Source organism: Mirounga leonina, unplaced genomic scaffold (genome assembly GCF_011800145.1).
Source record: "Mirounga leonina isolate KUSES-001 unplaced genomic scaffold, KU_Mleo_1.0 Mir_125, whole genome shotgun sequence".
Classification (NCBI taxonomy): domain Eukaryota; kingdom Metazoa; phylum Chordata; class Mammalia; order Carnivora; family Phocidae; genus Mirounga; species Mirounga leonina.
In genome coordinates this window covers 26,763,851-26,785,700 of record NW_023270305.1, presented here as the reverse complement: position 1 = coordinate 26,785,700, position 21,850 = coordinate 26,763,851, and the positions used below count along the sequence as shown (strand labels likewise).

The 21,850-nt window shown below is 40.9% G+C and overlaps 1 protein-coding gene and 1 long non-coding RNA gene across 5 annotated transcripts in view; both read right to left on the bottom strand.

Annotated features, from left to right (window-relative positions):
• The window catches only part of EML4 (EMAP like 4), a 147,420-nt gene extending 143,091 nt beyond the window's left edge, over window positions 1–4,329 (bottom strand). For both annotated transcript variants that reach the window (XM_035000988.1, XM_035000989.1), the window contains exon 1: window positions 4,055–4,329. In XM_035000988.1, coding sequence (XP_034856879.1) covers window positions 4,055–4,079 — 25 coding nt within the window. In that variant the 5' untranslated portion in view covers window positions 4,080–4,329. The remainder of the gene's footprint in view (window positions 1–4,054) is intronic.
• Window positions 4,330–7,682: 3,353 nt separating this feature from the next.
• LOC118007812 overlaps window positions 7,683–21,850 on the bottom strand; it is a 28,940-nt gene continuing 14,772 nt past the window's right edge. For 2 of the 3 annotated variants that reach the window (XR_004678496.1, XR_004678497.1), the window contains exons 4-5: window positions 16,965–17,114; window positions 10,545–11,064 (exon numbers count right to left, since the gene is read on the bottom strand). This is a non-coding gene — a long non-coding RNA (uncharacterized LOC118007812). Of the gene's footprint in view, window positions 9,227–10,544; window positions 11,065–16,964; window positions 17,115–21,850 lie in introns of those variants that run through there. The other variant, XR_004678498.1, reaches the window with a different exon arrangement.

The window sequence follows — 21,850 nt, the reverse complement described above, 5'->3', positions numbered from 1 at the left end:
CATCTCTGGATATCTATTTAAAACCAGATAGTAAACTCCTAAAGGACAAGAAGCATGTCTTATATTTGTCCTTCCCATAAGAACAACCAAGCACAGTACTGGTCACAAAATAGGTATTAATCCCTTTGGATGCTAAAAAGTAACTCATGTCATAGATGTTGTAGTAACCATATAAGAGTTACTACTCATGTCTTGTTATATAATTTAAGCCTATCTTAAGCCCTTCAAGAGACAACTAATAAATTAAAAGAAAAAATTCCCCAAATAATATTGTATGATAAACATTTTTATGTGAATAAAAAATGCTTAAGACTAGATTAATACTTAAAAAACATACACTGCATTGTTTCTTTAAGAAAGAGTATGAGATGAGAAATCATAGTTCTAATATTGTGATGTTAAAGACTGTTTTCTTGGAATGCCTGGTGGCTCAGTCAGTTAGGTGTCCAACTCTTGGTTTCACCTCAGGTCAGGATCTCATGGGTTATGGGATCCAGCCCCATGTCCCCGGCCAGTCCAGCACTCAGTGGGGAGTGAACTTGAAAAATTCTCTCCCTCTGCTCCTACCCCCACCCTCTAAAATAAAATCTTTTAAAAAAGATTGTTTTCTTAAAATATTTCATAAACGGAAGCACACCACTTCCATTTTGCTTGTTTGTTCATATACCCTGCACCAAAATGTTATGTTTCTTATAGATACTAACCCTACAATTTCATTTGTTACAATTTTTATTTAAAAGAACTTTTGAGTTTTGTTTTTTAACTAATCCTTGGAGCAGAAAGTTAAAACTAATATGGTTAACTGTAGGCTTTCTTTAAAGTGTAAGCACTGACTAACCTCTAGGCTAATTCCAAGATAAATGTCTCAAAATTAAAACCTTTATTATGAAAAAAAGATGCTAAAAAGACTAAGGATGATGGGTGGGTGGGTGGGGGTGTGTGTGTAGTGATCTGAAGGCAGGCTATCAAGATAGTTTGTTTAGGGTATTCCCCACACACACACAAAAATTTTTTTTTAAAATTGTTTCCAATGCGCTGACTTTTTAAATTACCATAATCTATGAACGAAAAGATACTATGCCTAAGGGAAATTCCATAGTACAAGCACCTGCCAGCCAAACTGCCTAAAATTCATCAGCGGCAGAGATTAAAAGCATCCTTTAGCTGTTTTTATGTAAAACAAAAGTAATACGACAGGTATATAATTTCAACGTGGCACACAGAACATAACCAATCACCTAACATTGCTCTCAATGATCTCAAAAGCCAATATACAAAGCTTTAATTCAGACACCTTATAAGACGCATAGTGTCTTCCTTATCTAAACACTCAGCAATCAAGGGTACAGTTTGAATTTTAAGTTTTCCACTTTACAAAATGATCCAGCATAAGATTCCCTTAAATAATCAGCTTCTCTAGAATCATTCTGTTTATAAAGCACTTAACTTTTCTGCTTATATAAATGAAGTTTTCTCACTTTTTTTTTTCAAGAACCCATCTGGTATACAAAAGGAGATATACATGTATACTTCCTTGAGAATAAATAAATGCTTTCAATACTTGTGACCCCAGATGAACATCACGTTTTGAATTCTTTAGTTAAAAAAAAAGTTTTAAACACCTTCTAGAATACAAGTGCTTGCCTTTACATTCATAGCTCTCTTACGATAAAATAAAGATCACTGTAACTCTAAGCTCTAGACTAATGAACTGCAGGGAACAGAAATAAGGAATCTGGCAAGAGCTAAGAAAAGCTCTGTTTAAAGACTACCAGTAAAATATACCAGCATTACCCCTCCCCCACCCCCACCCCTTAGAGGTTTCCATTAAGATAGGGCCTAGTTTTACTCTTACAAGGGGGGACAGAAAGAGAAAGCACAGAGCTCCTGCTGAAAACTTTCTTCATCAGGAGTAGCTCCAGAAATACTGCCAGGAACCATTTCTTTCCCTCTCTGCTGACACAGGTTCCTTTCTTTAGAGACAGGCATCTCCCTTGCAGCTGATCAACACCTATCTAAAGAAAAATCTTATCCAATCAAGGATGGCATCAAATGAATAAAAAAAAAATCCCTAATGTTAGGGTCAGCTGTAACATTCTTTATGAAAAGTGGAGCCCCCACAGCAATTCTTCACCTTTCAATCTCTCATATCAGTTCCTCATGAATTGAATAAGAAGGAATAAAGTTATTGAACAAGGTATATCTACTGTTTCCAAAATAAACAAGTTCCCCTAATTGGTGAGAAAGATTCCCTCAAAACACTTAAAGAAAATGAAGCCTTGGCAAGCCTTTCAGAAGTCCTTGGAATCAACAGGAAAGAAGTAAAAGCTGATTTCTACTTTGAGTAGTGCTCCCACCATTCCTAAATGCTGAGGAGCCGACAGTGCAGTATCTCAGTCCCACATCTCCCAATACACTCAATTTTTGCCCTAGTATACGAGCACCTCTTTGTGAACATATAGGGCACGTCTTTCAGTCCACTATGATTAGTGAATAAATGCAGGCATGAGGCAAAAAAAAGAAAGAAAGCAGTGAAAAATTGATGCCTCTTTAAAAGGAGCCAAGAATGAAACAACCTCACTATGTAAGGAATTATAAGACATCAAACGTTAGATAATGGACAACAGGTGCCCTTGGGAGGAAAGAGTAACACTCAGTTGTCTCCTATTTTAGGATTTCCACTCTCAAAGAACTCTAATGTGTGTTTTTCTTTTCTTCCCACAGAGGCTCAGGGCCAAAATTATAGTTTTTACTATTTAATACCTATAATGGGTCCATTGCTCTTCCACTAACTTTTTGACTTTAGATTTTAAAAATTCAACTAATCCCAATATGGCTGAATAAAGTGTGGCCTATGGCCAGATCACGCACTGATCCATGAACATTAATCAACCAGGGATTTATTACCAAGAAAGGCGTCTGAATACAAACTACCTCCACGTAAAATACCGAAAATACAAATCCAGCAACAGGTATCACATAACTGCAGAATCAGCCAAAGCAGAAACTGTTTCTCTCACCATCATAACAGTTGAGCTCAATCTTTAGAGTAACCAGACTCCAATGGCCTCAAAGAATAGTAATTCCAGACACAGATTATAGGGCGTTGAGTACCAGCCTCTAGTTCTGATTCCCTTAGCCAGTTACAAAATATACTACCTTTATTCTGCTGAAAGGGAACACGGAAAGGATACTGCAGCCTACTTAATAACCTCTTCCATTCCACAAAGACAACATATACCAAAAATGGAGAATCCTTTCTTTCCCTGACAGAGGCCCCCTTTCCTATGGAGTCACTGGGCAGAATGACTTCTCCCCAGCATGCCTGAAGAGCCAGAGAATACTTCTGCTTTCACTCTTCTTTTAAAGAGGGTCCCCCAACACAGATGCACCTCTTCCTTTCCTGCATTAAGCAAATGATGCTTCATTTCTTCCAGTTCTCTCCACCACTGCAATATGTTCAGAGAAGTGGAAGGAAAGAAGGGAAGTTGTCAGACACTTGGAGATACACTTAAAAGAAGTCTCCAAATTTAAAGTGAAGACTTGGGGGGGGTGCCCTCTTCCTGAAGAGGAAATGGGGGTCCCTACCTTAAAAAGGGAGCCCCTGCGTGGGTAAGGGGTGCCTCCACTCTGAAAGAGAGCTCAGTATGTGGAAAGGAAAAATATTGTGCCCTGAAGGGGTCAAGGTTTCAGAAAGGGGTGCCCCAAACCTGAAGGTAGGTCTGAGGGGGGAGCCGTGATTGTATGCAAAGGGATGTACCAGCTACTGGGGGGCCTCTCTGAGAGAGGGGGTTTCCACTGTGCGGGAAGGAGGGCCATGCACTGAAGGGGACGCTGGGAGGAAGGGAGGGTCTTGCTGAGGAGGACTGGGCATGGGGGGAGGGGTTCTGAGTCCGCCGTAGCCAGCGGAGGGGCGGTAGCCTCGAGGGGAACATGTGCAGTGGAACTACTACCATCCCCAGGGGCAGGGTGGAGAGCAGGGCCTGGGCTGTGTGTGGCGAGAACAAGGCTCCCACTCCGCGGAGAAGACGGAGGACTCCCCAGCCGTACTCACCGAGGCTGCCGGCAAAACCGTCCATCTTGCGGGGAAAGCGCCGGACTCGGGGCTCAGCGGGGCGGGCACTTCATTCAGCGGACCGACAGGGTGACCGCCGCTGAGCCTGATCCGCTCGCTCTCTAGGTTGCCGGGCTCGGCGCCTAGCCCCCGCCTCCGTCGTCGGATCGTCCGCCCGTCCCGGGGCAGTCAGCCGCAGCCGCCCGGGCCACTTCCCCGTCAGGTTGAGAGCCGCGCCGCTCCGCCGCCTGCCTGGCCTCCCTACCAGGCAGCAACCGCGAACGCCGCGCTGCGCCCCGCCCCCGCGCCCGCGCGCGGCGGTAGCTCCGCCCCTGCGCACGCCGTCACGCTTCCGACTCCGCCTCCCACGTGACAACATGGAGGCGGGGGCTTGCAGACCCTTCCCTCTCACCTTGCTTCGGCCTCGGGATCCGGCCGCCTCGCGCCGAACTGGTGGCTGCGCTTGCGCAGTGGTTCTGCCGAGGGCCTGGGGACTTGGGTTTTGAAGCTGGTTCCGAATGGGTCATGGTAAGGGTTGGCCTCTGGCCTGAGATTCCCAGGAGCGTCGAGAGATTCTCATAGCCCCTTGGGGTTATGAGAGTCCCACTGGAGCCCAAGTCCAGAACCCCCCACCAGACAGAAGATGGTCACCCGTGTGTCCTACAAGGACACCAAGGAGGCAAACAAGTGAGAGGAGGACTCCCTTCTTCCCGGGTTCTCCCTCTACCCTAGTACGGGATATATGGGGGTGAGTCTTCCTGACTAACTCAAGGCTACCACTGCCACAGTCTCAGGGCTCAAAACAGACTGGAAGCAAGGAATGTTAGTGCTGGACAAGACCCAAGAGTTCACCTTGCCTCCTCTTCAGGGAGAACACTGAGCCTTAGAAAGGACCGGACCTGCCCAAGGTCATGGAGCCTGGTAGAAGCAGAGCTAGAACTCAGGCTTCCTTACTCCCCCTGGTGTTCTTTCCTCCAGAGATGCAAAGCAACCCCCTATGGGGCATATAAGATTGCCTATTAGTGAACTATAACAAAGGGTTTTAATGAAGTAAGCCTGAGTTCTCAGCCCAACTCCATGTGACTAAGTAGGTGAGCATTAAGTCACTAAACTTACTTGGGACTCAACTTTATTCATTTGCAAATGGAAGGACTGGACTTGTAACCAAAGCGCATATAAACAACAACCTTCATCGTCCTCCTCCCTCCCCTGCTCACCCCTATTCTCCTTCCTTCTAAAGACCTTCCAGTGGCTTCCAAAGTTCTTCTTGGGACTTGGTTGTGTGGATCAGAGTAATGAAGAGGAGCACTGTAAGATGCTCATGAACTAAATTGATGTATACAATAATTAAGAGCTGAGTTAGGGAAGAATTCGCGTCATTCTAGACAAATTGCAGGAGAAAGGAACAGACTGAAGAAGGGAGATGAGAAATATGAGGTTAGCAACTATCATAATGAGAGGGACTTAGTTGAAAGGATGGTTAAACATTTTGTTGCTGTCATGCAGTAAACTTCTCCCTCCAGTGCCTCTTTAAAAATCTTCCCTAAAAATCTAAATTACTTTTCATGTCTTTTTTGGATATCAGACCTGTGGAATACCATACCATGTGGAGACAAGCCATAAGGCAGCCAAGATAAATTGAGGTTACAGACTAAATGGTGTCCAAAGTTTCCTCCTGTTTCAAAATTAAATTATTTACCCAAAGTTTCCTCTACCATGGGCATTTTTATATCTGTAAGTTTCTATTAAGTCTAACCACTTAATGTTTGAGAAGGCCTTAATTCTTACAGCTGCTTTTCTGTGTCTGCACACAACACTCTCTGCCTTAGGTCAGTTAAAAGAAAAGAACTTCCATTGATATACTACAATACATATATATATATTTTTTTTTTTAATTCAGAGAAGGATCCACATTTTGTGGGGCCTGAAGTTTTTCTGTTTGTGAAGCCCTTCTAAAAAAACAAGCACAAAATTGGGTTAAATGGAGTATTTATTTAGACGCAGAAAAGAAATCACAACAGATTACACATTTTAAGAAGCCTGCAAATTCTACGAATGTTACAAAATCAAGAAATACAGCGTTCAATTAACTGCCCAACATAACTCCAATATTTTTTTTTTTACTAAATTTCTTGGTTGCGTACACTTTATTTCTTCATATGACAATGATTCTTTTTTCTTTTTTAAGATTTCATTTATTTATTTGACAGGGAGAGACACAGAAAGAGAGGGAACACAAGCAGGAGGGAGGGAGAAGCAGGCTTCCCACCGAGCAGGGAGCCCGATGCGGGGCTCGATCCCAGAGCCCTGGCACCATGACCTGAGCCGAAAGCAGACGCTTAATGACTGAGTCACCCAGGCGCCCCTCTCTTTTTCTTAATAGATACACAAGCAGGGGGGAGAGGGAGAAGCAGGCTCCCCGCTGAGCAGGGAGCCTGATGTAGGACTCGATTCCAGGACTCTGGGATCATGACCTGAGCCGAAGGCAGATGCCCAACCACCTGAGCCACCCAGGTGTCCCATGACAGTGGTTTTTAAAAAACTTTTTAATAGAGAGGATAAAAAGATAACTTAGTTTTTCCTCTAGCACGGTTTATCAAATTTGTCTTTATTATTGGGATATAGTTGGAATGCATAAAAAACCACTTTGCACATATAGTACAGCTGTTTGTAGTGTTGCTGCTGGAATTCTGATTAATTCTATTTCACGTGATTTCCATTTAAAAAAAGAAAATAAAATGTACGGTGAATTTTAAACTATGTATACTGAATTATTGAGTATATTCCTGATGGAACTATTTTGTTTGACATCAGTGACAACCAAATACATATCACATATATAACAATTAGAAGGGGATGCCTGGGTGGCTCAGTCGGTTAAGCGTCTGCCTTCGGCTCAGGTTATGTTCCCAGGGTCCTGGGATCAAGTCCCACATCGGGCTCCTTGCTCAGCGGGGAGCCTGCTTCTCCCTCTCCCACTCCCCCTGCTTGTGCTCTCTCTGACAAATAAATTAATAAAATCTTAAAAAAAAAAAAAACAATTAGAAGAATTTTCCCTAGTCTAGCTTCTGGCTTTTTATGTTTCAAACCTTATTTCTCCCATAAGACCCACACAATTTTTCAGTGCTACCTGTATGTTCATAGTGTATTATGACCCCTAGCCCCACCGCTTCCATGGATGCTGGGTGAATCAGTGCAATGGCCCATAGGAATTTTCCTGGAATCTATTGCTAAACAAAGACAGCCAGCAATAATTTAATTAAATGTGAGTGTAATCCATGTAAGTGTCTCATTAAGCCTGAGATTAAATATATCCCCAACTCAACTTTCCGTTAGCTAGATACCTAAAATATCCAAAGCCACTACAACACCACCTGACATAATGGGAAATATGACAAAGGAGAGATTAGAGTGAAAAGACACACTTTCCTAGAGCCTTGGAAGAGACCCCTAGAGCTTAAGTTTCTTTAACTTCATGATTAATCTGCCTTCGTTTCAGTTACTTTTTTTTTTAATAGAGAGAGAGTACACTTGAGCAGAGGGGAGAGGGAGAGAGAGAGAGAGAATCTTAAGCAGGCTCTATGCCCAGCTTGAAGCCTGACATGGGGCTTGATCCCATGACGACAAGATCACGACCTGACCCGAAATCAAGAGTTGGATGCTTAACCGACTGAGCCACCAAGGCACCCCTCACTTACTTTTATTTTAAAATAAAAATGCTCATCCTAACTAGTGAGGACAATCAAAAATTTATATATATATATGAGGGCAAAGACAGGAAAAATGAAATAAATGCTCATGCAGAAAAAGGACAACTAGGAGGAGAAATATAGCAATTATTCCTCCACAGCAATTCCGGAATCCTGAAATAAGCATAATGCTTCTGTAACCAGAATGCTGGGATAAGCATTTTGAAGGGCAAGGAAAGTTCTTCATTTAAATCTTAATCTTCTTTCCAAGGAATTTCCTTGTCCGTTTTACTCCATGGCCCCTGGCTTTGCTATTCTGAGAGGTGTTGAGGAATATACCTTCCTTATAGCCTGTTCAGCTCACTCCTTACTGGTACAAATATGAGATGCAAAGGTTATTTCCAACTCAAATAGTCAAATGATTTCTTTGAGAACATGATTCCCTCAAACACTTGGTAGGTTTCTGATCCATTTGCTTCCAGTCAGCCACATGTGCCAATAACCACACCCATACTTCTTTCCTACACATAATTCTCAAGCATGATTTATATCTTTGCTTTCTTCCCCAATTCCTCTCTCTCTGAATTTAATGGGGGGCTAATTCAAGTCATTAGATTTAGATGAGAAAACCGCACTCTTAGATCATAGTAGTCTGGATCTAAATGGACCTTTGTTACTCAAAGGTATTTAATATTTTGTTTCCTATCTAGAAGTAGTTAGCTTTCTAATCTTTTAGCTTCCAAATTTCTGGACTTCTCTAATTCTCTCTCTTTTTTTTAAGATTTTATTTATTTGCGAGAGAGAGAATGAGAGACAGAGAGCATGAGAGGGAGGAGGGTCAGAGGGAGAAGCAGACTCCCTGCCGAGCAGGGAGCCCGATGTGGGACTCGATCCCGGGACTCCAGGATCATGACCTGAGCCGAAGGCAGTCACTTAACCAACTGAGCCATACAGGCGCCCCTCTAATTCTCTTTTTTATTTCTGTTTCCAAATCAGTCAGTTCTTGCTTGACTTTTTCTCTTTCCTGCAATGCTTTACTAAAGTTAGCAAATAGTAGCCAACACGTATTATTACTCTCTTTCCAAAAACTTCCTCTAGAACAATATGCTTACTAGGCAAGTAGTATGCTACCTTCCAAGTTGCATAAGCAACAGTTGTAGCAAATCTTTTGCCATGACATGGCAAGTCTCTCCCGTAATTCAGCCTCCAATATTTGTTTTCACACCATCTCCAACCTAACTATGAATTCAAGATCACATGTTTTAGTTCTTTTTTCCCTACAGCAGCATTCAACTTAAAGGTTTCTTTTTCTGTGTTAGTCAAAATAAGCTAGATGCTATTATAAAAGTTCCCAAATTTCAGTTAGCTTAATATAATAAAATGTTCTCACTTCTATCAGTATCCAATGCAGATCATCAGGGGACTTCGCTCCATGAAGTCATTCAAGGATCCAAGCTTCTATCTTGAACTCCACTCTTTTCAGCTAGTGAATGCGAGTAGTAGTGGAAGAACACAGAGGACCAATTAGGAAGCTTTTATATTTTAGGCATGGAAGTGTATCCGTCACTTTTATCCATAATCCATGGGCCACATCTTAGTTCTATGACTGCACTTAACTGCAAGGAAGGCTAGGAAATACAGCTTAACTTTGTAACCAGAAGGAAAAGAGAAACTAGCCAAATAGTTCCTGCCATACTTCTTTTCATAGCTCTTATCAGAGTTATAATTTTTTATTTACTTGAATGATTATTCAATAAGTGTTTCATCCATTATATTGTATACTACTGGGAGAGCTTTTAGAATATAGGAGAGGTAGTACATCACAGTGATTAAGACTGCAGGCTCTGAGATCATGCTGCTTAGATTCAAATCCCATACTGCTTAGTATTCAAATCCCATACTTAGTAGCTGTGTAACACTGTCTCTGTGCCTCAGTTTTTTCCTCTGTAAAATGAAGATGATACTATTTCTATTTCTTAGTTACTGAGAGGATGCAATGAGATAATACAGGTAAAGCCCTTAGAACAGGGCCCATTATGTTGTAAGTACTAAGTATTAGCTGCTGTTATTATTGTAAGTGGGCTTGTGTGGTGCCTGTTTTTGCTTAAACCATTGTATACTCAGTGCTTATTACAGAGAAGCTGGTCAATAAATATTTATTAATATTGGACAAACAGAAGAACTCTGAAAACTAGTCAAACTGAATACATTATTCAACAACCAATGCCCCACTATTTTAAAGCAACCAGTATTAATTGTTGTGTTTTATATTTATCAAATTAGATCTGCCAAGCTGTTTAATAATGCCATAATAAAATGGAAGATTGAACATAAATCCCTCAAAATGAAAACATAACCGTACATTATCATCAAACAAACACACATAAAAATCCAAATATACTATACAATTACCAATTACTGGGTACTTATTTAGGTTCTTCAAAGGATTTATCTTTAGATTATTTTCAATACAGAATTCCCCCTGCCCCTCACTTTGAGCCCCTTAAGTGCAATTTAATTCAGGTAAATGTAAAATATACACCATTCCCCAGGAGTCCAATTATTGCAAAAGGTAAGTATAGCTATATCAAATAATACAAGTTTAAAACATTCTCTTTATATGTAGAATCTTGACTCTGTGCATAGTTACCTTCCCCTCTATGTCAAAATGGTTTATGGTAGGAGGAGTTTCAGAATGCCTTTTTTTTTTTTTTAAGATTTCATTTATTTATTTGTTAGAGAGAGACCACAAGCAGGGGGGAACGGCAGGCAGAGGGAGAAGCAGGCTCCCCGCTGAGCAAGGAGCCTGATACAGCACTCGATCCCAGGACCCTGGGATCATGAGCTGAGCCGGATCAAGACCTGAGCAGAAGGCAGACGCTAAACTGATTGAGCCACGCAGGGGTCCCAGTTTCAGAATACTTTTAAAGATACACAACATCTATTGTCAAAGCCTTGACCTGAGTTTTGAAGGAAAATAAAAAATTCTTACACTGATTTCTTTGTTTTGCCCTCATTAGCTAGACGACCTTGAGGGGTAACTATAAACTCTTTCTGGCTTCTCGACTTTTTCTCTCTGTGTCAGTCAAGAATACCTTGTTTGCGGTCTCCTGTGTTGTTGGTGTGGATCCAACTGCTCTTCAAGGAGTCACAGTGCATGGGGGTTAAGCTGACGGTTCTTGTGATCTGTAAACCCCCGAGACCAAACTTGGGGGTTTACTTAGGGTTTTCTGTGTGTCCTCTGGGTTTTTTGTTTCACTTTGCTTTGGTACCGTATCTCCATATCCAGCCAAATCAATTTCATGATGTTTAAAACTTTTTCTGATGTCAAGTAGAGAAAAGGAACAGAAAAAAAAAAAAGATTTTTACAAATAAATAAAAGTTAAAACTGAGCTGTTTAAATGGTGCTGTTTTTACCTGTCTGTTCTTGTCTGAAAGTGGCATATTCCCAAGAAGAGGAAGGTTCTACTTGGTTCCTTAAATTGCAAAAAGCCCCAGCCCAGATTTTCCCCCCTACCCCCATATTCTTGCAACATTATTTCCCAGTTGGTTGATGCCAAGGCAAAAAGACATCCTTTTAGTGGTTAGAGAGGATCAGTTACTTAAAAGATTTCATATCAGTGTTGTATTTATAGTTTTGCAATAAAACAACCTTCAGGGGAAAAAAGAGTCAGTCAAAAATAATGAAGTGTTTTTTGATTTGCTTTGTTTTTAGTTTTTCTTAGGTTATGTTGGGCTTTCCACTCCTTTTATTTCATTGTCTTAATGTTATTTTTTTTTCTTAATGTTATTTTATTTTTTTATTTTTATTTTTATTTTTTTTAAGATTTTATTTATTTATTTGAGACAGAGAGAATGAGAGAGAGAGCACATGAGAGGGGGAGGGTCAGAGGGAGAAGCAGACTCCCCGCTGAGCAGGGAGCCCGATGCGGGACTCGATCCAGGGACTCCGGGATCATGACCTGAGCCAAAGGCAGTCGCTCAACCAACTGAGCCACCCAGGCGCCCTCTTAATGTTATTTTAAAGACTAAACCCTATGGTCCTGGAATTGCGTAGATTGTCCACATGAGCTTATGTGTGATAGAGAACAAAACTTAAATTTTTTTGGGGGGGGGGAAGTTTCTTTATTTTAATTATATGTTTAACATAAGCAGTGTACGAAAGAGCTCCAAAATCTGTATGAGGCTAAATGGCGGGTTGTTCTAGCTTCTAACCATGAAGAATGCCTAGGGCTAACTAAAATGATTGCAAGAGAAAAAACAAAGAGTGTGGGAGGATATACCTCAAAGTGTTAAAAAGTAATTGCCTCTAGGAAATAAAATTGAGTGGGGGAAGGCAAGGGTAGAGAGAGATACAGAGGATTTCACTTTTATATTATTTTAATATCATAAATGTGTTTTAATTTTTAAAAACCATTAATGATGCAAAAACAAAAAAATATGTTGCACACACTCACCCACAAATTGTATCTGTAGAGACTGGTTTAAAATATCATGCTCATTAAATAATTGTTTTACCAAGCTTGGCATGATTGTTATCTTTCACCTAAGACTTTCCAGACTTACAAACCTCAGAAAAGAATCGAGCAATTAACAGTCCTGTAAATTCTTGGCAAGAGCTTATGTGAATGAAATCTATCCTGTGAGGATCACCAAACATGCCTCACTTAGAGGGAGTTGGATGCATGAGTGAGTGAATGAATGTGGATGCAAGTTAATGTTGATAGCTTTAATGGGGACATTCGTGACAAGCAGAGAAAAGAGAACAAGTGTGAGCTGAAGAGTTAAGTTTTTCCAATGCCAACCTAGGATTTATGCCATGAAGTGGGGCTTGAGATTGTAGAACCAGCTTCAAAATTTCTTTCTACATGCTAGAGCTTCACCACATTTACTGGATGTTGGGCAAACCTTAGAAATGGTAACTAATAATTTTCATCTGTCCACCATAACTATACACTTTTTCCCCACAAGGAATTCATAGCAGCCTCTCACAAAATTGAAATTCTGCAGGGAAATACTTTAAAATAGCAATGTTATAGTGGAAAGCAGCCAATCAGGGAAATTCAACTCTCAAAATGAATAACACAGGAAGTTCTCTACTTGCAAATAAAATATTTCCAAAAGGTCATTTGTAAGTCAGCTGTTTGAAATCAGGAACAATGCTATAAATGATGGTTAGATTGCCAGCCCCCAAAACATGTAGAATGCTGATCCCAACCTGCCTGTGTTAAAACCACATTGATGACAACCTTATTCAAGGTTTTGAATCAGACAGGTCTGTAATTGAATATTGTCCATTATAAGCATCTGTGAGTTGATGTTGCAACCTAAATGCAAATTATAGCAACACCATTCTGACTTTCAAAGAGCTGACTTACAAATGCCCTCAGAGATGTATTTTATTACCCCCATTTTTCAGACCAAAAAAATGAGTCTCAGAAGTATACAATTAGAATGTGGGAAAATCAGGGTTTGAACCCATGTTAGTCTGCTTCTGAGGGTCAAGTTCTTTTCACTGCACCAGTTTGCCTCTTATTCTCATTGGGATTCTTGCTGTGGAGATCTTTGAATGCCAGGCTGAGACATTTATCAACAGTGTAGTTTTAGCAGCAAGTGATAGGATCAAAGTGTTGTCACAGAAAAATTAACCTGTGGGTGGATAAACTGGAGGAGGCATTGAAAGTGAGGAATGCAGTTAGGAGGCTATTGCAGGGGAGGGGCCTGTTCCGAAAGGTCCAAGAAGAAAAGAGTGTGAAGGGAAACAACACATGAATGAACAACAAACAAAACCCTCACAGACCTGGATGACTGCCTCAGAGGCTGAAGGAGAGGAAGAGGTAAAGGAGAGTTTTGAAGTGCAGTTCCTAGTGATGGAGAAAATGATGCCAGCATTAAATGCAAATGGCAACTTCAAGAAATGAGGTGATTATAGAAAATAAAATATGGTGATTAATTGCCATATTTCACTGGCCTGCATCAGAATTCCTTTCCTTCTGTGGGAAGCTGAGGGGAATTAGAGGTCATTTTTGTCATGACTTAGACCAATTGGAAGCCCTAGCTCAGCTTTTTAAATTGGGGGGAATAACACAAAAACTAGCAGTTAAGTATCACACTGGAAGTTAGGTTGAGAAACTGAAGTCCAGCACTGATCGTGGGGGAGGGGGGGAAGTTGGGGGGACAGCCAGCTCCAGGGCAGCGTCCTCAACAGACTCCTCCTGTGGGGTGAATTTGGCTGTGCTCTCCGTGCTCTAGACTGCCTGGGTTCCTGCCCGTTTTCCATGCTTGGTCCTCTGGCTTCCCTGTCTACCCAGTGAGCCACCTGATATCCTCCCAGTGAATTCATTTTCTGTGTGACTTAGCCAGAGTGGGTTTCTGTTGTTTGCAGTTGAGAACCCTGAGTGGTACAAATACTTTTAAATAGATCGTGCTAGCATCATGCTCAGATGCCCAGGTGGAAGCTTCCTGCACACAGTTTGAAATGTGGGACTAAAGTTTAGGAGAGGGCTGGGTCCGGGAATATAGATTTAGGATTTTTCTAAATAGAGCCAAAGATGTAAGCCATGAGAAATCATCAGGGGAAAAGATTTAAGAGACAGAGAAAAAAAATAAGCAAAGTGTAGGACTTGAGGGACCACCAATATTTACTTAGGAGGCAAGAGAATGATTCGGAAGTAACAGTTGTAGGAAACAAAACTAGTGCCATATTGGGGCACCTCGGTGGCTCAGTCGGTTAAGCGTCTGCCTTTGGCTCAGGTCGTGACCCCAGGGTCCTGGGATCGAGTCCCAAATCAGGCTCCCTACTCAGTGGGGAGCCTGCTTCTTCCTCTGCCTCTCTGTCTCTCATGAATAAAATTAAAATATATATATATAAATATAAATAAATAAAAAAACAAAAACAAACAAACAAAAAACAACCTAGTGCCATATCACAGAACCCAAAGGAGCTGAGACTTTAAAAAATGACGGATATCAGATGATATTAAATACTAGAGTCCAAGGAACAGGAGAACTGAGAAAGGTGCACTAGATACAGTGATTAGAAGGTCACTGGTCTTTAGAGAGCTGTTTTATCATGATGGTGGGAAAGGATATCAGGTTGTAGGGGGAGAAAGACTAAGAGGGTGGTGTGAAAGCAGAAAGAGAAAATACGGGTTATTGTTTAAAGAAGTTTGGCAGGATTTTGTCTGTCTTGTTCACTGCCGTTATTTCCAGCTCCTAGAAAAGTACCTGGTATATGGAAAGTGCTCAATAAATATTTGTTGAGTGAACAAAAAAGAGCAGAAGATTAACTTGAGCTGAAGAATGGTAAAGGGGCACATTTCTAGAATTGTGCATGCCTTACCAAGTCTTCTCTCCTCCTTCCTCCTTCAGCTGGAGAACCTGATTTCCTAGACTCTCCAGTAGTTACCTACTAGATGCTTCCTCCCCACTCCACACTACTATCCCCCTTATCCACTATTCACTTTGTTTGTACTGTAAGCTAATATAATGACCATTCCTTAGATCACAATTTATCATCCATATTAATTTCTTATTGTCCTCAGAAAATAATATTTCTTGGACTAATTTATGTCCCACTCAGAGGTAAGTCCAATATTACTCATCCATATTTATTTTCATACCACAGTAGAACCTCAACAAGCTGTTGTAGATGACCTGATAAAACTAAGCCTGATTAACTAGAAACCTAATATCAGGTATACCATCAGATGATACCGCAGTTGCACATTTTTAGATATTCACTACTCTATGATCCTTTAAAACATCAGAATTTAAATCTAGTAACCAAATGACCAAATATAGTATCAAAACATTGTAAAGAAATCTCATAAAAGCCTACAAGTAAAATGGCCTCTGATTTAAATAACAATAAACGTAAAATGTAAGATTTATTTTATTTTAAATTTTTCTCTCTCCAGATTTCAGAAGTCTATGAGTAAAGAACAGGTATTTAAAAAATAGGGGCACCTGGGTGGCTCATTTGGTTGAGCATCCAACTCTTGATTTCTGCTCAGATCATGATCTCAGAGTGGTGGGATCGAGTCCTCCATTGGGCTCTGCACTGGGGGTAGAGCCTGCTTAAGATTCTCTCTCTCTCTCCTTCTCCCTTTGCTCCTCCCCCAGCCCCGCTCTCTCTCTCTCACTCTCTCTCAATAAATAAGTAAATAAGTAAGTAAGTAAATAAATAAGTAAATAAAAATAAAAGTTTAAAGAATAAATTATAGGGGTGCCTGGCTGGCTCAGTCAGTGGAGCATGCACTCTTGATCTCGGGGTTGTAAGTTCAAGCCCCATGTTGGGTATAGAGATTACTTACAAAAAATAAAATCTTAACAAATAAACAAACAAACAAATAAATAAATAAAAATTGTAACTAGAAATGTAAGAAGTCTAAGTGGTTCTTAAGTACAATGAAACACTTGGACTATAATAATAAGATTAAAGGCCTGGAGGTTTCCCACCCCTAGTTTATGGTTCTTCATGGGTGTAATTAAATCATTTAAAGACTTTCCAATGTACTTAAGAAGCAGTTTCCTTTTTGCCTGCAGACTTTAGGCAGGTAGTCTTTGAGTACCTTTTACAGGTCCATCAGAGGAGTAAGCTGTATGGGTGTTACTGTATTAATTTGCCTTTAGGCAGTCAGAAATTATTTTTGGAGAAAGACAGGAAGAAATATAAAATTATTTGCTTTTGATCATGTCATTCCCTTTAGTTTCTTTTCTTGATAATTTCATGTGCATGTGCATGCAAACAGAATGCATGGGTGTGCACGTATGTGGGCCCTCATGTAGGTGGTCAGGAAGCTTTTTGGATCTTTCCTCATCCTCCTCCTAGTCTGAAGCTTGGCTTTGCCCACACTGAGTGCTTGATCAAGGTATGAATGGTCTGTAATAGCAGAGCATTTCCAGTTGCATAGGCCAATCATGGTCATCATTAATGTCCTCCTGGCACAGGAGGGGTTCTTCATTCTTGGGTACCTGGGGCCTGCACTTAACTGAATGGTCATTTCCAGATAAGGCCTCCATAGCCATGTCCCCTCAATGTAAACTGTGAAGGCTGAAGTTTTGGGAAAATCTATGAATCTGGTAGTCTGAGTGAAAATGATATGAGATTACCTCAGACCTAAAACTTTCATTTCAAAATGGCAGCATTTTTGCACCAGCCTGTGTTGCAAGATGTGACCCATGTACACACAGTCCATGGCATAAGATGGGCTACTCACCAAAGCAAGAAGCCATTCCTATGGAAGCGCCCCGAGGGAGCTTCCCAGGACCAAGGGTGTGGGGAAGCCATCTTCTCGTCAGTGTGGAGCAATTGCCAGTCTCAGTCATCCAGGATTTTGCACAAAACCAGCCTTACCAAGTTGGTCCAACTGCAGGTCAAGCAACATAGGCAAAACTAAGGACAGGAGCAGACATTTCACAGAGGAAGAAATACAAATCACCAATAATTCTGTATAAGAACAAGACTATTTGATACCATCTACCAGAAATCAAATCGGGAAAAATTTTTTTTAAAATACTATTTAGCATAGATGAAGAGGCAGGTAAACAGGTAGTCTTACATACCGCTAATAGATGTGTAAGATGGTTAACATTTCCGGAGAGCATATTAGTAGTATTTATCCAAAGCCCTAAAATGTGATTTACCTTTAACTCAGCAACTTCACTTCTAAGAATGAGCCCAAAAGAAATAATCAGAGCTAGGGGCGCCTGGGTGGCTCAGTCGGTTAAGTGTCTGCCTTCAGCTCAGGTCATGATCCCAGGGTCCTGGGATCGAGTCCCACTTCGGGCTCCCTGCTCGGCGGAGAGCCTGCTTCTCCCTCCCCCTCTGCCTGCCTCTCTGCCTACTTGTGCTCTCTATCTCTCTGTCAAATAAATAAAATCTTTAAAAAGTAATTAATTAATTAATTAAATTTAAAAAAAGAAATAATCAGAGCTATTGAGGTATCTACCAAGAAGTCTCCTCACAATTTTATTTTTTAATGGTGCAAAATAAAAAACAACCTGCTACAAGAAAAGAGGAGATTACAAAATAATCCTGTATGACCTCAGGATTATAAAAGAGATGACCATACGTATATAGATCTATGGATAAAAGAGTGAAAAAATATCTACAAGAATGTTAACAGTGGTCATCTTTGAATTCTGGGATTATGGGTAATTTTTATTTTATTCTTTGTACTTTTCTCTCTCTCTATAATACACATGCCTTAATTTGGTAGTCAGCGACGTTCTGTTAAAAACAAAAGGAAATGTACAGCATTCCAAGAACTAGCCCAGGTTCATTTATGATTTAATTACAATTCAGGAGATACAACTACCCTTCTTGCTTAGTTTTCCTATCTGCTCAGTTGAGGAGTTGTGGTGTCAAGTGTTTAAGGGGCAGAAGAGAGTTCTAGTGCACTTCCAGAGAGCTACTTCCCATGAATTCATGAAGTCAGAGAAACTGAACAGCTTGCATAGATGTCTTCTTTGACCCACACTTCCCTATTTGGGAGCAGGGTCACCAACAAGGTAGATGTTCCCTCATAGACTGTGCCTATATGTTCCTGCCCACCTGGGGTGCCGGGAACTCTGAGCTGCTCATGGTTATCCTTAAATTGAGGGGTGCACTTAAGGGAGAGCCAGGAGAGTTTGTGGGAACACATCATTTGTGATGTTTCTCTCAAATCTATGACATCAGTTCCTCTCTGAAACCCTTCATGTTCTCACAGACGACATCAGATAAATCAATCTGGTCCTGTAAGTGATCTCATGCCTCAGTCACATTTTCCCACCAATATTCCCCATAATTATATTTAAAGTCTTGGTCACTGTAAGTATATTATCTGAGAACTAGTAGGCATTTCCCTAGAGCCAGAATATCTACAGGGGTAAACTTGAGAAAATTGAACACAAGGTTTTTCCTCAATCATGTCACCAGAAGATGGATTATTTCACATTGCCTTCAAAGTAGAAAGGGGAGAATGAAGAATAAGCTCCCTTTTAGGAATCCAATGAGTTCTCTCTGTAAGAAATATTGATGTTTCCTCACAGCCAACCCTGCTAAAGAAAGACTATTGTGAAAATAAAGAAAAGCAATTCTTTTGACATGGAAATTGAGACATATTTTCTTGGTGAAATCCCTTGGTAACAAGCAAATGCCTTCTTGTGTCTGTGTCTGTCATGTTCAGCATCTTTAAATGAACACAGCTAATCCCCTGAATATGCAAGTTACCCTAGGAAGAATGTAGTGAAATGGACACTCATACAATTCTGGGGGTATGGGAACATGGTGGTTATGGAGTCCTTCTGGGTATGATCTTTCCAATGGGCAATTTGTCAATCTCTATCAAAAGCCTAAAACCGTTTAAAACATTTGCCACAGAAAATACAGTTCTGAGAATTTAGTGTGAGAAATACTTTTTTTTTTTTTAAGTAGGCTCAACTCCCAGCATAGAGCCCAATGCGGGACTTGAACCCATGACCCTGAGATCAAGACCTAAGCTGAGATCAACAGTCAGACACTTAACCAACTGAGCCACCCAGGTGCCCCAGATTTAATTTTTTTAATATGCAAAAAGACTACGTAAGAATGTTCACTGCAGTGTTATTTACAAAAGTGAAAAACTAAAAAAAAGTCCAATAATTGGAATTAGTTAAATAAAGCATGGAATAATCACACCATAGGGTACTAAGAGGCCATTATTCATTATATACTTATTATGTGCTTGATAATATTTAAGGATACTAAGAAAGCCTCGTGATATAAGGTGAAAAAGTATGTACTATATAAACCCAGTGTAGATATATAGTATACACACATGCATACACACAATACACATTTGTTTTATATATCTATAGAGAGAGAGAGTGAAAGAGAGATATTCTCCAGATTTCCCAGCCTTATTAGATTGCCTTCTCTTCACATATACTGATTCTACTCTCCATCTCATATGACGGTAGGAAGTCCAGTCCTCTTTCCGCGTATTTCTGAGAATCTCCAGAAAGTGTTTACATATTCCACCATGTATGCTGGTTTCCACTGGTCACCTGCTCTAGGACTCTTCCCCAATCACCCCTGGACATCTCATAATGGCTTTTCCAGCTGGCTGTCACTCTCTAATCTACCTTATCATGAAATGTGAAAACCTTCTTTCTATTACCCAAGACACGGCAAACCTAAGCCTGCAATTTCAACAAACTCTGTGAAGTCTTGAGGATTACATAAGGGAATTACAGTGCAGAGAAAGAAAACTTAAAAGTGGATATCAGATATCATGCTTCTAAAGTTCCTTTGTAGAACCCTTTCCAGGGGCTCCCTCTGAGCAGTCCCTCCCCTTAGCTCTGAGCGTGCCATGGCCCTGGAGCTTCCCCACCCTCCTGGATGGGGCTTTCCTCTAGTACTCTCCACCCAAGTCCTGGGGCCCCAACTTCTTTTTTTAAAGATTTTATTTATTTACTTGAGAGAGAGAGAGGGAGCACAAATGGGGAGGAGAGGGAGAAATAGGCTCCCCGCGGAACAGGGAGCCTGACTCGGGGCTTGAGCCCAGGACCCTGGGATCATGACCTGAGCTGAAGGCAGATGTTTAACCGACTGAGCCACCCAGGCGCTGGGGCCCCAACTTCTTATTTCTTTTTTTTTAGTTTAATTTTTATTTTTAAAAAAGATTTTATTTATCTATTTATTTGAGAGAGAGAGAGAGAGCAGGGGGAGGAGCACAGGGAGAGGGACAAGCAGACTCCACACTGAATGCAGAGACTAATTTTGTCAAACTTTATTGGACTTCTTCAAAACTGAGTGTACTCTGTTACTTTGGGAATTTGTCTGGCATTTTTGTTACCAAATAAAATACATTTTTTTAAAAGTAATCTCTACACCCAACATGGGGCTCAAACTCACAACTCTGAGATCAAGAGTTGCATGCCTTACCAATTGAGCCAACCAGGCAACTCTAAAATACCTTCTTGATAGCAAATTCTCATAGTCATTTGTTTTAAATGTTTTAGTGAAAAAGAATAGTAGTTTTGAGATTTCAGGTTCTTGATTTTTTTAAGGGATAGAACATGATGCGGGGAGAGGAAGGGAGAGAGAGAGAGAGAGAGAGACCCTCAAGCAGGCCCCACGCCCAGCTCGGAGGCTGATGGGGGCTCGATCCTACAACCCCAAGATCATGAACTGAGCTGAAATCATGAGTCAGATGCTTAATTGACTGAGCCACCCAGGTACCCCTCCAACTTCTTATTTCTGACCATCAACAGAGGACATGAGACATTGCAACAATCTGGACAGAGGTATACTATCCCCAGTAAAAAACAGCTTTGTGTGTGTGTGTGTGTTTTTAAAGATTTTATTATTTGAGCGGGGCAGGAGGGGGGAGCAGCAGAGGGACAAGCAGACTCCCTGCTGAGCTGGGTGCCCGATGTGGGGCTCAATCCCAGGACCCTGAGATCATGAACTGAGATGAAGTCAGACGCTTAACCGACTAAACCACCCAGGCGCCCCATGGCTTTTTGTGTTATTAAACAGCAGCCTCAGCATCTCCATCTAAAACATCTGCATTTGGATTACTCCATTGGTTCAGGAACAACGGGTTGCCACTCCTTTGGGTTCTCAAGAACATAAAAACAGTTGTTACTTAAAGATGAAGTCCACCTTCCATCCTTAGAACGGTCAAGAAAAAATTTTAAAAATTTGGAATGCAGTTTCAGATGCATCATAATCACGAACAATAAACAAGTTCTCACTATGTACCAGATGCTACACTAAGCACTAAGCATATATGAACTCCTTAATATTCCTGAGACTCCTCTACGGTGAGGGCTATCATTGATATCCCCACGTGGATGGAGAAATCAAGACAGAGAGCTGTTAAATAATTTGCCCAAAGTCACAGGGCCAGAAGGTGGTGAAGTGAGGCTATAGCTAAAGCCGCCCTCAGATACCAGATTGTATCACCTCACAGGACGGGAGGTAGGGACAAAATGGAAAGTAAAGGAGGAAAGAAAATGGTGACTTGATTTTTTTTTTTTTTTTCAAATTGTCCAAAAGGAACTTTACTTTTAGAATTAGGAACTAGGGGCGCCTGGGTGGCTCAGTTGGTTAAGCGACTGCCTTCGGCTCAGG